The 20,359-nt window shown below is 40.4% G+C and overlaps 1 protein-coding gene across 9 annotated transcripts in view; it reads left to right on the forward strand.

Annotated features, from left to right (window-relative positions):
• The window catches only part of LOC136435772 (sarcolemmal membrane-associated protein-like), a 54,862-nt gene extending 45,122 nt beyond the window's left edge, over positions 1-9,740 (forward strand). For 8 of the 9 annotated variants that reach the window (XM_066429486.1, XM_066429489.1, XM_066429487.1 and 5 more), the window contains 5 exons: positions 613-717; positions 1,986-2,055; positions 2,792-2,963; positions 4,230-4,403; positions 5,909-9,740. In XM_066429486.1, coding sequence (XP_066285583.1) covers positions 613-717; positions 1,986-2,055; positions 2,792-2,963; positions 4,230-4,403; positions 5,909-6,007 — 620 coding nt within the window. In that variant the 3' untranslated portion in view covers positions 6,008-9,740. The remainder of the gene's footprint in view (positions 1-612; positions 718-1,985; positions 2,056-2,791; positions 2,964-4,229; positions 4,404-5,908) is intronic. The other variant, XM_066429488.1, reaches the window with a different exon arrangement.
• Positions 9,741-20,359: the final 10,619 nt, after the last annotated feature.

Consider the following 20,359-nt stretch of genomic DNA (forward strand, 5'->3'; position numbering starts at 1 on the left):
ACAGCTTACTGCAGTTCCAAACAAGCTGCTAGGGAGCCCAAACTTGCACCACTCACTCCCAACCCCAAGAGCTAGCCACTACTTAAAAACCATTAACCTGGTATGTACCTCCAGAAAATTTGACCTGAAACTTTGAAGCTCTGCTACCCGCTAGGAGGCCCATTATCAAACTTGATCTTCATCTTTGCGACCTCTATACCCATCCACTGAATATCATGCACAGCCATCAACAGCTACTCAAATTATGTTTAGCATTGCTTCAGAAACTCATTTGCATTTTTAATTCAGTGACATTTTTTTTTACAAAAATTAACGACATTTTGTATTTAGAGACTCATTTACAATTTTCAGAATTGTCTGCCTCTGTACATTGGAGACTTTATCCAGTTGTTTGATTTACATTGTACACTAATGTAGTATAAATATGATATATAGACCTGAATGTCTAACCTTCATTGACGAATGTCAGCAATACAATGTATGTCACTAGTCGAGGACTTCAAAGCTACCCTGCAGATAAATGTGGTGATTTCACCGTCCACTCCATGTGCATGCAATCAATGCATACATGTATTATATTGTACTGAATCAGAAGTGATTTGTCATGCGCAGGTCAACTGCAGGAGTGTCAATGTGAGCTGGAGAGGTTAAAGGTCATGCAGGACAACAAAGACAACAGAGTCAGGAAGAACAGTGAGCAAGGTGGCAGAAATAAAGGTACACGTAAATTACCAACATGCTCATACAGCCCGACGTACTGTAACATATAGATTTGATGCAGAAATAATACTATGTAAGTCACATTACTCTCCAAGCAGAGGTTAGTGGAGAAGACTATGACCTTTTTATCCCCATCTCCACTAAGTTAGTGGAGTTGGCTGACAAAAACGGAGATAAAAAGGTCACGATCTTCTCCACTAATCTCTGATTGGGGAGTAGTCACATTCCATGCATGTACATACTGTAACAGTTACTGTTATAAATTGGCTATTTATGTGGACATCATTCATTCTACAAACATCTTTCACTTTATCAGTAATGTCCAGCTCGCAACTTGCATCAACACTGTACAAATGTATGTTTAAGGCATACCCAACTGGGGAACAAACAATAACAGAACAATTTTTAGCTATTTCCAGGTGAAGAAATTGGGTATAGCCTACATGTAGTCTTCCCATACTATAGGTTCCCTGTAAAAATTCATGGTTAATGGTTTTCTGAAGAAAAGCTTCAAAATACCCTCCCTCGTACATGTAGGATGTACCCTGACCTGTACCTCCTGTACAGCATTGTTCCTGACCAACCAAACTCTATACTAGTAAAATTTGATATCCAATCAGATGTAACCTTCATCAACGTATCCAATCAGATGTTAGGTTAGAAAGTCGTAACATTTTCTGATCTGCTTTTTGTTCTGATGCATGGTAGTCTACTTCCATATCTGCAAACAGTCAAATATTACCTTAAAAAAACGTGCTTACATGCAGAGTATTATACTACTAGCTAATTATCCTGGTCCTGCATCCTGCATGCACTCTGATGAGGATGTGCTTTCCATTGGTCACTACAATTTTCTCAAAGTTATGTTGATTGTTTCTTTCAATTTCCCATAGTATCTTCAGATTGCTGTTAAAACGGGTAAAGGGAGGGGCAGGAACACCATTTTTGAAAAGTGCCCGTCCATGAGCCAGTGCCTGCAAACGTTGGGGTAGAGCACTGTCACAAAGAAACAGTAGATCAGAAAACATTAAAATTTTCTACCATAACATCTGCTTAGAGTTTGATTAAGATATTAGGTAAGGTACATTTATGACTGTCATGTACACTGTAGTTAGGCACCCATGACTTGTGATTTAAGACAGTATCACTGTGTTGCTGAGCAATAGTTACCAGCATTGCTCTCACCTACCCTTTGCCTTACCTCATACCATCATAGATACATATTAGTCACATATGTCTGAACCACTACTGTCATCTTTATTCAGAAATGTCCTACAAAGAAGAATGTGGTAGTTTGAAGAAGAGGGTACAGGCTCTTGAAGAGGACCTCAACAGGTGGGTAGTCTATTTGGTCCATACCTTGATGTTGTAAGGGCTGTTCCCTGTTCATTGACATTTGGTCAGTGAGAAAAATCCACACAAAAGTGGCCAGAATGGTCAGGTGGACCCACTGCATATACTCCATGTATTACAGGTTTGACAGCAGTTTGAATATTAGTGCAAGAAGTTGTGTAACACACCTCAGTGAGGGACCCAGGAAGTCACTGAGGTGTGTCACACAACTTCTTGTAATTCTTCAGATCCCACCAGAAATTCTCAACTGGCTTTGAGTCTGGAGACTGTGATGGCCCCTCAAGAACCTTCCAGGCTCATTACAATTCTCAATGAAAAAAAGTCCCAAGGAGCACTACCAGAAACTTGTGACAGGTTATTGTTCCCCTCTGCAGCAGGTCATTGCAGCTTTGATATACACATGTACATGTATATAGGGGTGCTGCACTAAATACTAAAGACAGACCCTCATGAGTGGTTGAATAATTTTTTAATATTCTGCAGTTGTAATGTTCCTCATTTTGCCAAAATATCCAAACTGCAAGGGTTTTGAAACATTTTGCATGCAACTGTAGGTAAAATGATGCTCACTTGGTGATAACTCTGGACACTGAGCTGAAAAAGGGCAATTTGTAATGATAGGTGAGATTTACATTTGTTAGTGACTACAACTTCAACACAGAAATGTTAAGATGGCTTCTTTGGTAATACTATGAACGTATTTTGCTTTTCTGCACAGAACCAGGAAGGAGACAACCAAGTTGACAGCAGAAGTCAACAGATTTGAGGCAGCCAATCGTGAGTTGGAGATGAAATACCAGGCACAAAAGGACAAAACAGACAACAAGGCTATAGAGTGGAGGATGGAGCTGAATGAGGCTCATCGAGAGACTGACAAAAGCAGACAGGAGGTGTGTATAATGAGGATACTCTCCACATGCTGCAAGGCTACACATCTTTTTACCCTCGCCAAGAAGGTTATGTTTTGCCAGGAAATTTATTTGATGTTTTCCATTCAGTCTGTCTTACTCTGTTTAATGTATCTAGCGAATTTGTGCATGTTTGCGTGTGAGTGCATGCATACATGCATCTGTGTATGTTAAAGGTAGCAGAACACAGTATTTATTGTTGTGTAATAACTTTGTTATTTATCCACGACCCCCGGCCCCAATACAATGTAGTAGTTCAGGTATAAAGTAGTGTATTACAGTATTTATTCTTCTGTGCACGTCAGCGAGGCGAAAACTTTGTTGAATAGTAGAGGAATACGTCAGTTTTCAGACTGTATGAGTTGCATTACGATGTTTGTTCGGTTGGCTTCAATTTGCACCTGAATATTGTTACCGCCATCTGCTGTGCGTCAGCTGCAGTATGATGACCTCCACTGGGCGTCAATTAAAAGAGGGTCTTAAAGGCAACCTAAGCAATATTAGGGCGCTGAAAGTCATATATTCAAAATCAATTTTTTTCTGAGTTCTATCCATAGTAAGTTTAGATAACACTATCCCATTGTATATCGACCATCATGGAGCAAAAATGTGATGTCATTGTGTGGTGGGAACTCATTGAAAATCTGAGCACTTGGAGGCCAGCCATCATTTCAAATCTTCCGAACATGCACGAATCTGACCGATACGTCCCGAAAGCTTCCGAAGAAATGATCACGTGGTCATGGCTCAATGTGCTTGGGTATTGTGACGTCACGCGGCCGGAAGTTATCGAAGATTGTCGACAGAAAACGGTTACGGCTGGATTCTGGGCTGATTTTTTTGGGGACCCAATAAATAAAATGCTCCTTTTGTGGCTTGCTTCTGTACTATTTTTAAACGCCCAAAGTATGAAATAATGATGCAGATGTGCTAATATAGGGAAGTAAATGTAAATTTCAACTTCACCAAACAGAATTGCTTTCCCCAGAATATTTCAAGTTTTACCCCCTGAAATCGCTTAGGGCACCTTTAAAAGAGAATGAGCCAGCAAATTTAAGGTCATTCTCACACATTTTGTAGATTTTACCCTTAAATCAAACATTTTCAAATGTTACGTTTGTGAGACCTTGCTTGAGCACCCTATTATAAATTTCAAAGGTTCTCACTTTGGTGCATTTGGTTCTTAACCATGTTAAATCCCTAGAGGTGAAATCCTGTGGTCTGAAGGGTTGCCTTGTTGTATTACAGTGTGGATCTGCCAGAGCTGAAGTGGAACTTCTCCAGGAGAGACTGAAGAACACCCAGCGGGAGACAGATCAGCTGAAGGACGACCTCAAGGGACTGAAGGTTGAGTACAAGATGGTTGCCACCAGGAGCAGAAATGTGAGTGGCCTGGGTGTAGACCGTGGCATCGTACATGGGGTAATTTGTTTCAAATTTTAGAGCAGATTTTTGCTGCTGGGCTGTGGCTAACCCTAACGACTAACAGCTGCTGAGTGTGTTTGGTGTGCTCCTGTGATTTCCCCTCAGTCACTGACAACAGACATCCACATTGATACAGCAGCACCGCAGTAGTGATTGTCCAACATGTCCATTACAAATATACACTGTACATTTGTGTATTTGACTTCTCCTGGGGAGTGCTTTCTTGTCCTCTCCTTGCCTTTGCTTTCAATTGTAAAAGGATTTTTCCATTTTCCTTTACATGTAGTTAGCATTCCTTTAACCTTACAACCCCTGCTGCCAGACTTTCTTCCAATGTTAAACATTTAAGTCCCTGTGGAAGGGAGCTTATAGGCTCAGATACAAATGTATAGGGAAGTTTGGGCCATACTTTGGCCTGAGTAGAAAGAGATGAATAAATAAGTACTTTTTCAATTTCAAACATATTAATGAAAACCTTGAAATATTACTTCATGATGTGTGTATCTCAGTTGGACGGCTAACTAAACTGCAGAAGGGGGTGTTATTTTTCAATAGATAATGATTCAGGCTGTATGAAATGCATATACTACAATGTACATTTACTTCATGATATACAATAAAGTATCCACCATATACATGTACATGTAGTCCCAGCCATAAAAAAATTCCCAAATAACATTGTACCCTCTATTCAAATTAAGCAATCTCAGCCTGTGACTAAATATGATGTGCCTCACAAGGACTGACAAAAGTTAGGTTCCAAAAATAGTCATGGTGTTTTTTTTAAAACAATATACTTATGATACTCACTAAACCCGTGCAGACCCTAACCATGTATTCCCTATGCGTATGCATACATCTTTAGTCTTGAATATTTTCAGCATAAGTGAGGGGCGATGAGCACAATAAGAAGGCCAGTTGTTAACGAGATATTAAAGATCGCATAACTACATGTAGTAAGACTAATTTTTCGTATCGCCCCTGAAATTCTTTTTGTAACCTAACTTTTGTCAGGCCTTGTCAGGTACATTCTATTAAGCCATTGGATGCAGTTGTTTCATTAATTAGAATTTAGTAGAATACTGAATGCTTTGATTTTGATGTGCACGGGACTAGTGGGTACTTAATCATATACTGTAAAAAATATTCATTTCTACTTTCTAAAATTGTCATCTATTGGAAAAAAACTCCCCCCTGCTTTAAACTGTTGCATTAGGTAGAAAGTGGTACTGTACAGTACACATGTATGCTTGCTGGCAGCTTTCCCACCCCCCTGCCTTTAATCTGTACTCTGGTATTTTTTCTGTCATCTTTGTGTATTGTCTATAAATCAAAGGGATCGGCTTTCCTTTTCTCACACATCCTTCTGAAGTGGCTGGATGTCAACTTTCTTCACAGACGTACATTGTATGTATCAAATCCCTCATGAATGCTCTATTTCTAAAAATGAATCATAATTAGAGAAACATTGAAGTGACTGTATGTCTCTCTGCCATCCCCAGTTGATGTACTTGTGTCTTGTGCCGATGGGGATCCTGGCGGTGGCCATGATGTTGGTGTTATTCCCAGCCCTGCTGTCGCTCACGTCGGGCGAGCTGTAGAGGTTTGAGGTGCAGCCCTGCAGATTTTGTCCTACTTGTCACAGATCTAGACAGGAAAATGTCACACATGCAAGTTTTGAAAAAATGTTGAATAAATTTATTGTTCAGTCTACAGGCAGGATATTGTAAAAATTTGTATCAATTTCCCATCTCTTACAGTTTCCCAGATTCTACCCCAAACACATGGCAGATACATGAATCCACCAGCTGATATGTGTCAGTTGTTTTGGACTTTTCCACCGTTTAAGGGGGAATTTTGTAATGGAAAGTAGGATACAAGCAGAGGAAAGACATGTTACTAAACATTTGTATTACAATTGTGGCTTAAGGTACAATACTTATACACACGTAGTTGTACTTTCATTGTATGAGAGCCAGTTGTGTTTCTATTTTTTTCTTATCCACCTTCAGAAATGCTACAGAATCCCTAACTTGAACACAGTGTACAGCAGCTACCTGGTACTCAGTTGCCCCCTCTTCTATTTTCATGAATGTTTAACATTGTAAATCAAAGGCACCCAGTGCATTTTATGAGGCTTGAAAACTGGAAATCTTCTGGTAACTGTTGCTGTAATTGTTATGAAATCGTAATTTAATGTCACTGTTTACCACATTTATAATGTGACGATTTCATATCAAAAGCGACACAAGAATAAGCTACATGCACAGTGATCTCTTTAATTTCACGTGCCTAGTGTAATAGACCGATCCCGTAGCCCACCTACCTCCATCAAAATGTAGAGTTGCAAAATAAAAACATAGAAATGCAAATTATTTGACGGACATCCATCGACTCTCTCATTTAATTTGTGGGTCCAACCAAAACTTGTCATTCTCTCATTGGTTAATTCTTTAACTGCTAATTGTGATGGACAGTCAGGATCGGCCTAATAGACCAAAAACAGAATGCTTGGATTTTTATCAATTCTCACCACACAACATCGTATCTCTGCTCCTTGAATGTAGATATGTGACATTTTATTATTTGAGTTTTTTTAATTTGAGTTTCCGGCCCCATAAAATGCTCTGGGTGTCTAATGGTTCGCCTCCGCTTGAGTTTTATCAGGTCGCAAAATGAGCCAAACAATGTGTATATACTGTGTTTTAACCCTTCTCTTACATTGCGCAGATGGGAAGAAAATCAATGGTAGTATCTATAGCATCCTACATTTCTGTGAAGTCTTAGGATGGGAAGGGTAACTTTGCACTGGATCTCGCAGACAAGATTCAGATGATGCCCAGAGAGAGATATTTAGTATTTTACCCACATTAAGAAAGCATGTAAACTAAAATTTAAAGATGATTCACAACTTCCTTGATGGTACGTATTATGTACATAGTGCCTGTGGGAACTCTCCTTACCATTCAAAGCAGTATCTTGTGGCCAGTTCTTGCCTTTACCATGTCTCTTACCCTCCAACTACCTTTAGAATGTGTAAGTCGTTTTAAGCATAGTGCAGGTAAAGCAGTTACACATATTGTACTTCAAAGTGGTGAACATGAAGCAAGCTTCCAGCAGTGTACAGTATACCTGCTCTGTTTCACCTCCACTCTGCCTCTCTCGGCACAAAGGCAGAGCGGAAGTAAAACAGCTGATATACAAATGTAGTGTTTACTGCTGGATTTCAGGCTTATAATGTGAACAACATCGGAATCACAAAATTGTGTCATTATGACAACACCAGCTATTTGTCCAACTTAAAATTATTTCAACTATACCCCTGGGTTGTAGCTTGGGTTGTAAGAAACTAAATAGCTGTTAACTGAAGTTTTAACTAGACTTGTAGATACTTTTAGTGATCCTAGCCAAGTATGGTTAACCCCGACCTAGATTCTTCCTGACATTGCACTCCTGACAGGTTAGTCTCACACATGCCTGAAGATGTGGTGGACTCCTGTTGAGGCGTTGTTCAAGTACTTCAGAGCTGTCATGGAGCGTGTTTATTATACTGGGAAAAAGGCTGTGTATGATCATATAATTCCTCTTTATACAGGGCAAAACGCTGTTGCCGTCCCGATATCGCAAAATTCAACGTGCAACATGGGTAAATATTTGGTGAACTGGGTAGGGTTAACTGATGATATACCCTGTCATACAGATAAGATTAACTGAAAGGTACATGTAGTCTCATTCTTCCCCTAGGAGTCACCATTTGTAATACTGTAAATTCATCTAAGTTTGTGGTGGTTTATGTTCGCAGTTTTCTCAGTGACCTCTTCACCACAAACTCAAGACCATCAAAATGTTTGTTCTGTCTTCTGCCCGCCTTCCTCTATGTCTAACTACTAGCGTTACATGTACATGCTGTATATTGTACAGTATTATGATGTGTGGGAAGCACCTGTTATGGTTAAGAAAAGCAAATACTAACAAGGCACAATTGAACACAGACCAGATCTTTGTACATTGAACACATAACTTTGTTAAACTGTTAGCGCCCAAATGAATGAATGGTACATGTATAATCCTCTTTTTTTTAATAAAAAAGAATAGTGTGAAATTCAGAGAACCAAGAAATTAAATTGGTGTGGCTTTCTGTTGTAAAAGTTCCACAAACATTTTGTTGTAAGTCGTTTTTGTAATATACCAAACTGTAATGCTATTACATGTATACAGTATTATGTAGCTTTAATGGCATGTTAAGATGTCCTTTCACGGGTCAATATTTTGTCCTTGACTCTGTGGAACCTGCAAAGAATGGTTGTAAATATTGAGTTAAATAGAAAGAGGTTTGTTTTTTCTCCTGTTTTTGTCGTAGTACTGTTGTACAGAAAATGTACTTTTTAAATTAAGAAAGATATATTCAAACTCTATGTACAATGTAGTATTGCCATCAATAATACCATGTCCCTGCATACCCTTACTATGTAACTTGCCTCTGCTCAAATAGACTCTTGTCATACAACAATTTTCTAAGTTGACTTCATAAATTGTGCTAGCCTTGCATGGCAGTTTCAGCTGTTTGAACTGTTGTGCTGGAAAGGTTCAGGACGAAGTTTAAAACTTGACTGCTCTTTCTATCAATTTTCCTTTCTCCCCCTATCAGCCACTTGTTGGAGGTTGTAGGGCAGTTGCAGATATGTACAGTTTATGAAATAGTATCTCTACATGCGTATCACCATTCTGGACTATTGCATTATTGTTGGTGGAAATGTAATGTTAGGTGAACACACAGGAAAGTCCAGTTTGGGTTGTTATAGTCAGGCACCAGTTATCAGGGACTCGCACATTTGTACAGCTATAGGATACAACCACCATTTTGTACACTAATGGACCTTTCTAGCTTATATGTATCTATAAAGATTCTAGCAAACCTCCATTGTACATAGTTTCTTGTAATTCCTGAAAGCCATTGCCTATATTTGCTATACTGAGGGATTACTATGTACCTGCAATAATCTATATGGAATCAGCAGCAGATGTTTTAGCTCGAGGTGTACAATGGTTCTGTGGATTTGTCTGATTTGTAGAATGGTTATGTTCTATGTGGTAATGATGTAATATACACAGCTGGGGGTGCAACACAGCTTTGTACATTCACTGTTGTAAAAAAAGTTTGTTGGAAATTTTATCTGTCTCTGTTGTAGTGTCCCAATACATAGACTATAAATGTTGGAATACATGCTGTAATATCTGCTGTGATATGAACTTGATGTGTGATGATATGAATGTACCCTCTGCACTTAAATTTCTGATTATCATCATTATGAATTAAACTGCATTAAACCAGGATTCTGGTGACTGAATTTGGCTAAAAAAATGTACTTAGGTCACACCAATCTGATTCCTTGATGCGTTGATGAAGGTTAGACATCCAGGTAATAAGATACGCCAAAAAAGCACTGCATATATCCTGTCTGTATAGTTTTAGGTGTCTCGCTACGGTGCACCGTGTCACCGAGGCATTTCAACAAGTACAGGGCAGATCTAACCGGGAGGCACAGGACTCCATGACCTAGGGAACGTAATATGTTTGTGACATCATGTTCACTCAACAAGGAAAAGATGGATGGTGTACGCATGTATGGACTCTGAAGTTAGATAACCGAGTAAAGATATGCGGAATTTACCCTGGTAGCCGTCGGCTAGTTCCTTCAGCTGTCCTAAGCAGTTAGGCAGTTGAACTTGTAGCCAGGGGGAATTGCCAACTCTCCCGTAGCGCTAATTTAGATCGACGTCGGGCTCACTGCCTTGTGCCGCCGAAGGAGCTGGCTGACGTCCCGATATCCAGTCTGACTCCCAGGGTAACGGACTATAGCTAATTCAGCCTCAGATTCGGGCTGAGCAGATATAGCAGCCGGGCTTGTTGTGAGCGTATTTGGAGATCCTTACGTTTTTCTGGAGGTGTTTTGACGTTTCTCTGGAGGTACAGAAAGCCGCTTTGTACATTTACCCACCTGTCGGCAAACTGTAAAAAGCGCACACCTCCGATCCACAAAAACGTACAAACACCTGCAGAAAAACGCGAACGCTCAGAACAGGCTCGACTGCTACATCTGCTTGCAGGTTAGCTTCAGACACAATGCTGATACATTCAAACGCTAACTCTGCTAGCATGCTATACTGACCTTCCTTATTTGGTGCGCTGACAGTCTTGCTGCACTCGTTTGTCAGCCAACACAAGCTTGATGGTCTATACTACTCGTTGCGTACTTGTCACACCCCTCTCCAAGCAGAAGACTGTTGCATGAAAACGATGTCTTGCTCCACACGGTTAGTAGCTCCGCCGTCTACTCTTTTTATAACATTGTTTATTCAGATTAAGCAGGAGAGCAAACCTTCTGATTGGTTACAGATCTCAGCTTCTGACCAATCATTATCGAGAAATTCAAATTGATCAGAGTAGCGACTCGTCTGATTGGTTAAAGCACCTAGCCTCCGACCAATATCTATAGAGGCAAGTTTGTTTGTTTGTTTGTTTATTTTTATTTATCCAGGGGTAACATATCGCCTGTGATGGCGTTTTTCAATGTGCCCTGGGGGGCAAATCCCCACATTCAAACTTAGATACATAAGATAACAAAAGTAACACAAACTGTATTTGAATGATAATACAAAGTAAACTTAACTTACTGCTTGGAAATACTAACTTATTACAACTGATTTCAAATAAAAAATGAATAAAACATAAATATAACAAAATGTAACATAGAAAAACAATGGAATAACGTCAAAAATGAAAGGACTAGAACGGAATTTGAATGTTTGGCAGAAAGGCAGTGGACATCATATAGTTGTTTAAAAAGTGGAAGTGATCTGGCTGATTTGAGATGTTGTGGTAATGTGTTCCAAAGTGCAGCCCCCGAGGACGAAAAGGCTCGTCTTCTGTATTCCAATTGCAAGTGTGTCATTGGCAACTGAAGGCCACCTTGTGCCCTTAGGCGGGTGTTATGGGTGTGTACATGGGATAATTGGGTGAACATTGCAGTGATGTAGGGAGGAGTCAGACCGTTAAGGGCCTTGTAGACAAGTCTAGCTTTACTCGTCTTGTGAATTTCGGCTACTGGGAGCCATCCTAGTGTGTTGAGAAGGGTTGATGTGGGAGTGTAACGGTCACATCCAAGAATTACCCGACCTGCTCTTTTCTGCAGCTTTTCAAGCTTATCAAGGTATCCCTCCCCTCCCTGGTCCCAAACTGTGCTACAGTAGTTGATGTGGGGTATGAATAACGTTGTGTACATTAACCGAAGAGCCTGACTGCTGACATATGGCTTAACATACTTGATAATGCCAATTACCTGAGCGAGTTTCTTGAAAATGTGTTCAAAGTGATAGCTCCACTTAAGTACGTTGTCAATGGTAACCCCCAGGTATTTAAAAGCGTTTACTTGTTCCAGTCTGGCCCCGTCTAGTGCAATGTTAAGCTTTATATTTCCCACATTCCTTCCATGTGTACCTATGGGCATTGTTTTGCACTTTGTCGGGTTCAAGGAAAGCTTGTTAGCAGCAAACCAATGGGAAAGCCGGGTTGCATCGCTCTGGAGTGTTTTCTCCAGAGTGTGAAAGCTTCGCGCCGCAAAATATAAAATAGTATCATCGGCGTACATGGAAACTTTGCCCGACTGGATGCAATTTGGTAGATCGTTTATGTAAACGATAAACAGGAGTGGACCTGTGGTACACCGCAGGTGACACAAGTTGAGGAGAATAAAGCTGAGCTTACACCCGTGCGTTGCTGCCTACCAGTCAAGTAAGACTTAAACCAGCCACAAGATGAGTCGTCCACGCCATAGCATTTCAGTTTTAGCAGTAGTATATCGTGATCTAGCGTGTCAAACGCTCTTGACAGATCACAGAAAACTACACCAGTTAGCTCTTTCTTTTCTATGGATTGAGTCCAGTCTTCCACCACAGAGTGTAACGCTGTCTCACATGAGTGTAGTTGTCTAAATCCAGACTGACAGGATGTTAGCAGTCCGTGATGGCTCAAGTGTGTGTACAGTTGGTTGTGAACTACTCTCTCAAGAATCTTTGATACCCCCGACAGAAGGGACACAGGACGCTAGTTATTATCTCCATGAAAAAAGGCTTTTTCATGGATATACTGTTTTGCGTGCGTTTGGTGTTTGTGTGTATGTATGTGTCACCGGATGCTTAAAGTCACCATAACTGTAGAACATGGATTGTAATGATTTTTGGTATGTTGGTGGGTGTTAAGAGGAGGAAGGTCAAGGTCGATTTTGGCCCCCCTGGCATGTACATGTGTGACTGGAACTGCAATGGCATGTTTGTAAAAATCTTCAATGTAGAAGAACTGAAGAGAGGATCGACAGATCGTCATGATATTTGGTACACAGGTAGCTTAGACCAAGATGTACACACTTAAGTGCAAACTATGCAAATGAGACCGAATTTGCATAAGTAAGGAGGTAAATCGTTTGCATGTGTGTCGCTGGATGCTCAAAGTCAGCATAACTGTAGAACGTGTAGATGGATTGTAATGATATTTGGTATGTGGGTATGCGCTGGGAGGAGAATGGTCAAGGTCGATTTTGGGCCCCCTGGTTTGTGTCCCTGGAACTACAATGGCCTATTTGTAAAAATGTTCTAAAGGGGTATAACTGAAGAAAGGAACGACAGATTTTCATGTTATTTGGTACGCAGGTAGGTTGGGCAGAGATGTACACACTGAAATGCAAATCATGCAAAGTTAGTGTGTTTGCGTGTGTGTGCACGTGTGTGTATGTTTGTGTCACCGTGTGTGTATGTATGTGTCACCGGATGCGTAAAATCAGCATAACTATAGAACGTGTAAATGAATTGTAATGATACTTGGTATGTGGGTAGGTGTTGGGAGGAGAAAGGTCAAGGTCGATTTTGGGCCCCCTGGTATGTGTCATTGGAACTGTAATGGCGTATTTGTCAAAATCTTCAAAGGAGAATAACTGAAGAAAGGAGCGACAGATTTTCATGAAATTTACTATGCAGGTAGCTTAGAGAGGGTTGTATAAAATGAAGTGCAAATTATGCAAATTGGACTTAATTTGCATAAGTAATGAGGAAAATCTTGTGGCACTACTAACAGATGTTAGTAGACTAGCTATTTATAGCGAAAGTAGGTCATTTCTCCTGCGGGGGGCCCCCAGCGACAGGTGGCCATGGGGGTCATACCATTGAGCGATACAGAATGGGGGGAACTGTATGTATGTGTCACTGGATGTTTAAAGTCACCATAACTGTAGAACCTGTACATGGATTGTAATGATATTTGGTATGTGGGTGGGTGTTAAGAGGAGGAAGGTCAAGGTCGATTTTGGGCCACCTGGCATGTGTGACTGGAACTACAATGGCCTATTTGTAAAAATGTTCTAAAGGGGTATAACTGAAGAAAGGAACAACAGATTTTCATGTTATTTGGTACGCAGGTAGGTTGGGCAGAGATGTACACACTGAAGTGCAAATCATGCAAAGTTAGTGTGTTTGCGTTTGTGTGCGCGTGTGTATGTTTGTGTCACTGTGTGTGTATGTATGTGTCACCGGATGCGTAAAATCAGCATAACGTGTAGATGAATTGTAATGATATTTGGTATGTGGGTAGGTGTCGAGAGGAAAAAGGTCAAGGTCGATTTTGGGCCCCCTGCTATGTGTCACTGGAACTGTAATGGTGTATTTGTCAAAATCTTCATAGGAGAATAACTGAAGAAAGGAGCGACAGATTTTCATGTTATTTACTATGCAGGTAGCTTAGAGAGGGTTGTATAAAATGAAGTGCAAATTATGCAAATTGGACTTAATTTGCATAAGTAATGAGGAAAATCTTGTGGCACTACTAACAGCTGTTAGTAGCTATTAATAGCGAAAGTGGGTCACTTCTCCTAAGCCCCCCCCCCCGACAGGTGGCCGGGGGTTATACCATTGAGCGATATAGAATGGGGGGAACTGGTTTAATAAATAAAAAGTTTCAGGGAGATTTTGGGTCCTAAGACTCTTGTTCGGATTTGTTTTCATTTTTCATTTCATTTCATTTCAACTTTAATTCAGGCACCTGGCCCATATCATACAACATACAGAGACTACATAAAAAAAATACAATACAATATAACTAACTTATACTATCTTTTAAAAACAATGTTGACATAATGGCTCCAGAATGTGCTGTAGTAGAATGACTCGGAATGAACAAGTGTCTTTATGATAATATTCTCAGAACAAAGCAAACGGGAGACGAAAGAGTGTGATAGTTTTCGAAGTCGGGCATCAAAAGAATCGATTCTGTTGTTTGCAAATAACCAACTTGTGCTAGTCTGCCTGCTCACACCGAGCAGTAATTTCAGAGCGCTGTTAAAAGCCACACGAAGTTTGGAGATAACCCCCACGCTATAGTCAGACCAAATATGTGCACAGTACATAACGGTACAGTAACTTTCAAACAGAATCCTCTTAACCTCCGCGGAGCAAAAACGGAATTTACGTATAAGTGAATTCGCTCTGGAGTAAAGCCCTCTCACATTACCTTGTATGGCTACATTATCAGACAAGTCAGGGGTAAACAAATAACCAAGGTAACTGGCAGAAGGGACATATTCTAACATCGAGTCGTATAGCTTCACTTGTGGCCTGGTTTTGTCCCCCTTTTTGTGTATCGGCGTGGTTTTGGATTGTTTCCATTTTTGTGGAAACTCTCCGGTACTCAGTGAAAAGTTGAACAAGTTATTTCCTAGCTGGACGAAACTGAGCCTCTCCTGTTCCGACCCTCGGGCAAACTTGAGGTTGGACAAAGAAGGACTTAACGACCTCGGCAGACTGGAAATTGGTTTCTAAATAAGTCTACTGTTTTAGAGGCCACTCATTAACTTCAGTTTGATGGCAACAGTACTGTTGGTATGGCCAGCCCTCTACTGTTCTGCGGTGAATCTACACTTCAAACCGGAGTTTGAAAGTATTATTTGCAGGGAAAAAATGAAGCTGTGCGAGCAACAAGACATCATGTAACAAAAACAGGATCACGTGTGTCCTTGATGAAAGCGTTGTGTAGACAGATTACATGGATAACTAGAGTTCCACTAGCCTCTACCAGGCTCCGCGGATCGCTGGGAAAATAGTAGAAATCGGCCAAATAGAGTGAATAGTATGCCAGGGGTACTCCGCTATACAGGGACCCTCTCTCCGTAGCTAACTCCCTTGGCACGCTATTCACTAGTTAGGCCAATTTCTACTATTTTTCCAGCCATCCCGCGGGGCCTGGTAGAGGCTAGCTCCCCTCTACTGCGGCGTACATAGAGGAAGAACTTTATTGCACGACAATTATACATGGTACAAAGTATGGCAAGAATTCGTTAACATAAAACAAAGTTGAAGTATAGAATAAAACTTAACATCCTATAAATAATACAATACAATGAGGGCTAGCATACATTTTGATATAGCATCCTCATTTCTTATACAATACAATAAGGGCTAGCATACATTTTGATATAGCGTAACAGTTATGATCGAGTTGGTTTAATTATTAGTTTCGGTATTTTTATCTCCATGAAAAAAGGCTTTTTCATGGAGATACTGTTTTGCTTGCGTTTGGTGTTTGTGTGTATGTATGTGTCACCGGACACTTAAAGTCACCATAACTGTAGAACCTGTACATGGATTGTAATGATTTTTGGTATGTGGGTGGGTGTTAGGAGGAGGAAGGTCAAGGTCGATTTTGGGCCCCCTGGCATGTGTGACTGGAACTGCAATGGCGTATTTGTTAAAATCTTCAATGTAGAAGAACTGAAGAGTGGATCGACAGATCGTCATATTCTTTGGTACACAGGTAGGTTAGATCAAGTTGTACACACTTAAGTGCAAACTATGCAAATGAGACCGAATTTGCATAAGTGAGGAGGTAAATCGTTTGCATTTGTGTCGTCGGATGCTTAAAGTCAGCATAACTGTAGAACGTGTAAATGGATTGTAATGATATTTGGTATGTGGGTATGCGCTGGGAGGAGAATGGTCAAGGTCGATTTTGGGCCCCCTGGTTTGTGTCCCTGGAACTGCAATGGCCTATTTGTAAAAATGTTCTAAAGGGGTATAACTGAAGAGAGGAACAACAGATTTTCATGTTATTTGGTACGCAGGTAGGTTGGACAGAGATGTACACACTGAAGTGCAAATCATGCAAAGTTAGTGTGTTTGCGTGCGTGTGCGCGTGTGTATGAATTGGTCACCGTGTGTGTATGTATGTGTCACCGAATGCGTAAAATCAGCATAACTATAGAACGTGTAGATGGATTGTAATGATATTTGGTATGTGGGTAGGTGTGGGGAGGAGGAAGGTCAAGGTCGATTTTGGGCCCTCTGGTATGTGTCACTGGAACTGTAATGGCGTATTTGTCAAAATCTTCAAAGAAGAATAACTGAAGAAAGGAGCAACAGATTTTCATGTTATTTACTTGGCAGGTAGCTTAGAGAGGGTTGTATACAATGAAGTGCAAATTATGCAAATTGGACTTAAGTTGCCTAAGTAATGGGGAAATCTATATTTGTAGTTTTGGCCATTGTAGCACTACTAACAGCTGTTACTAGCTATTGATAGCGAAAGTGGGTCACTGTGGAACCTGAGCCCCCAACATGTGGCCGGGGGTCATACCATTGAGCGATATAGAATGGGGGGAACAGGTTTAATAAAATAAAAAGTTTCATGGAGATTTTGGGTCCTAAGACTCTTGTTCCTAATGTGAAAGCAGTCGTTAAGATATTTACCTATTTTCGTATTGTGGGGATTATTGCATTTAAATATATACTCAAAACGGTCGGTTGTATCGATACTCTTAAGGTCTCATTCCTGTATTACTCCTAAAAGAGTCCGTTGCCCGAAAAATGAACGGCTGCATGAACGTGTGTCTATATCGGTGGGAAATACCCTTTTAGCTAGCCCAGCTGATCTCAAGCGTCAAACTGATTAAAGCTTGTTTGTATCTGAAGAAATTAACAGGCAAAGTTCGACAGCCGCGCGCGAGGTCGGAGGTACACAGCCCGGGCATCGTGTGTGATGCGGTCATGCGCTTGCAGCTGGAAAGCGGCTTTTTAGGGGTGTAGCCAAGTGCAGTTTGTAATTGCTATAAAAAGAGATTCTATGTAGTGAAACTGTTGGCATTTTTTCCCCATGATCTAGGGTAAATGTCCTCAACATAATATGAATAGCATTGGTGCATTTCCTATAGCTTCATTACGAACGCGCCCATGTAAAACACGTTTTATAACATGTAAGCCTATGGGGCGAAAAAACTCATGAATGAGGCCTTAAAATTTGTACTTGTTTTGAGAAATGAGAACAGCTTATTACGTAAAACATCATATCTAGAGCATTCCATGACAAAGTGAAATTCATCTTCAATTTCCATTGGACAATATGGGCAAAACCTTTGGTCTGGGGCTATATTGTAATATCTGCCCGTCTCTATACTCAACTTATCATGTTTCGCCAACGAAACATATTGTTTTTTGTCAGGTTTCTTCTCCTTCTCCTCCTCCTTTTTCTCCTCCTCCTTCTCCTGTCAAATTTTCAAATCGATTCATCTCGGTCGTCCGTGGACCAAATTGGCTGAAATTTGGTATGCAGGTAGAGTAAGTGTATACCCCAAGCCCTTTTTTTTCATCTTTTTATATAAGTTTAAAAAATGATTTTATCGAGGTTTTTTTGTCATTTTCAGACAAAAGTCGCACATTATGGCCTCCAGTGCCGTGGTGTTGAAACCTAAGGACCTGAAATTTGGTTTAGTTGTGCATTGGATATTTATCCAAAGGACCCCAGTATTTCTTTGGGCACACGCTACTTCAAAATGATTTATTTTGCGATTTTTCAATGGAATTTTTGGTTATTTTGTGTCTCCCGCGGCGCCGGCGGCGTTTCAAAGTGGCAAACACGCGCGCTGCACGTGGTACTGTATAAGCTATTGTGTGGTTGGTCAGCCAAAGAGGAAGCTCGTTGTATATACGCGTTCGGCTGGTTTTTGACGTGTTTGTAGGAGTTTTTGTCATGCCTTCTACTTTGTCATCGCTTTTGTTGGCGACACAACAAAAACGATGACAAAGTAGAAGGCATGACAAAAACGCCTAAAAACACGTCAAAAACCAGCCGGAACCCTAGCTCTGCTTGGAGAGTAACAGTTTTCCAAGGATGGTCGCTTAGGGAATTTGTGTCACAGTTTCACGGTTACCGGGTAGCTTGTCACGAAATACGCATCAGAGATTTGCGGTGCGCTTAGAAGAAATTCGTGAAACTTTTGTAAAGCCTGAGTTGTGTTACAGTTTCACGGTAGCTTGGGTTACGCCTTCAGTCGCCCAGTTTCGTAGCCCTATGATAGGGCTAATGCATAAGGCTGCAAGTAAAAGAAGCCCTCCAACAGTTGCCGCGGCTACCAGTTTCGGAAACTTTGAACATCTGAATATAAAAAGTACTTAGTACTACGCAAAATACTAACTCCAAACAAGGAGGTTTTATATATTTTATAGATAAACCTCTTTGCTCCAACTTCCTTGCTCCTGGCAGATGGAATCTCATAAGAATCACACAAGACGGCTTGCAATCGCTGTGCACGTGGATACAAGTGAAATAATATTTTGAAGGCAGAATTTTTGTTTGTTTGCAGTTTTTCGGTGTTGCATAATTTGGGGGAGGGTCGGTGGTCTACGTTTCATGGCAGATCAGATGCCCGATTTGGTAGAAAATGATTATTAAAAAACGCAAGTTAAAAACAGTGTCATATGTACAACGCCGAAACGATATGGAACAATGCACTGCGGGAACAACGCAAACCAAAGGTCAATGGCCCCTACGTAGTGTAGGAATAAAAAACATTAACGGGAAGCGGCGCTTTTTACTAGCAAGGACCTGCAACACTAGAATTGCAGCTGATTTGGTCAAAGATTCAGTTTACCAGCTGTAACATTAAAAAAACTAGATTTCCACGACCTCATACCTTCGCCAAATGATTTTAACCTTTTTGACTGACGTATCAGGAGTGTTTCTCATCAATCATAATCATACCAGTTGATCTTCTTCACCCAAAAAACAAAAGTATGAGCTTAACAAAGAAGGTTATGCTAACATTTATCATGAATTATGCAAATGAGGTACTTATTAGCATAATTTGATTCAACGATGTTCACATTCACATAACTTCCAAATGACACAAGTAGGAAATTGCCATCATTTACCAGTATGGAATTATAGTAGTTTGTCATTAATTATGCAAATAAGGTCTTCATTTGCATATTCTTTATCTATCAAAATTCCTCAATAACAAATGTCACATATTTCAATAGTCATATAATGGAACACAGCGTGTTTTTAAAATTGTTTCATTAATTATGCAAATTAGAATCTGATTTGCATAATTATCGTCCAATCATACAAAGCATCACGTAAGCTATCTACATCAAAAAATCATTAACATCCATCAAGCCCATCTTGAGTTGTAGTATTTTCTCATTAATCATGCAAATGAGGTCTTCATTTGCATAATTGATATCTATTGATATTTCTCTCTTCTTCAGTTACATATGTCACATGTTTGAGAGTCCTATCGTGGAATTTGGCGGATGTATAAACTTTCCTCATGAATTATGCAAATTGGATACTGATATGCATAATAAGTATTTAATCATGTACATCATCACTCAAGCTATCTACTTACCAAAAATCATGACCATCCATCAAGCCCTTCTTGAGTTATACCCTTTCAAAGTCTGAACCAAAACCTCCTCCTGCAGTTCCAAAAAAGCCGCTAGGGGGCCAAAACCCGTACCACTTACTCTCTGTCCAAAGAGCTATCTACCACTCAAAAATCAGTTCCATAGCATGTCCAGAACACGAGATATTGAAACAGGAAGTTCGGCTGCAGTACCGTAACAAGCCGCTAGGGGAC

The sequence above is a fragment of the Branchiostoma lanceolatum genome, chromosome 5 (assembly GCF_035083965.1).
Source record: "Branchiostoma lanceolatum isolate klBraLanc5 chromosome 5, klBraLanc5.hap2, whole genome shotgun sequence".
Classification (NCBI taxonomy): domain Eukaryota; kingdom Metazoa; phylum Chordata; class Leptocardii; order Amphioxiformes; family Branchiostomatidae; genus Branchiostoma; species Branchiostoma lanceolatum.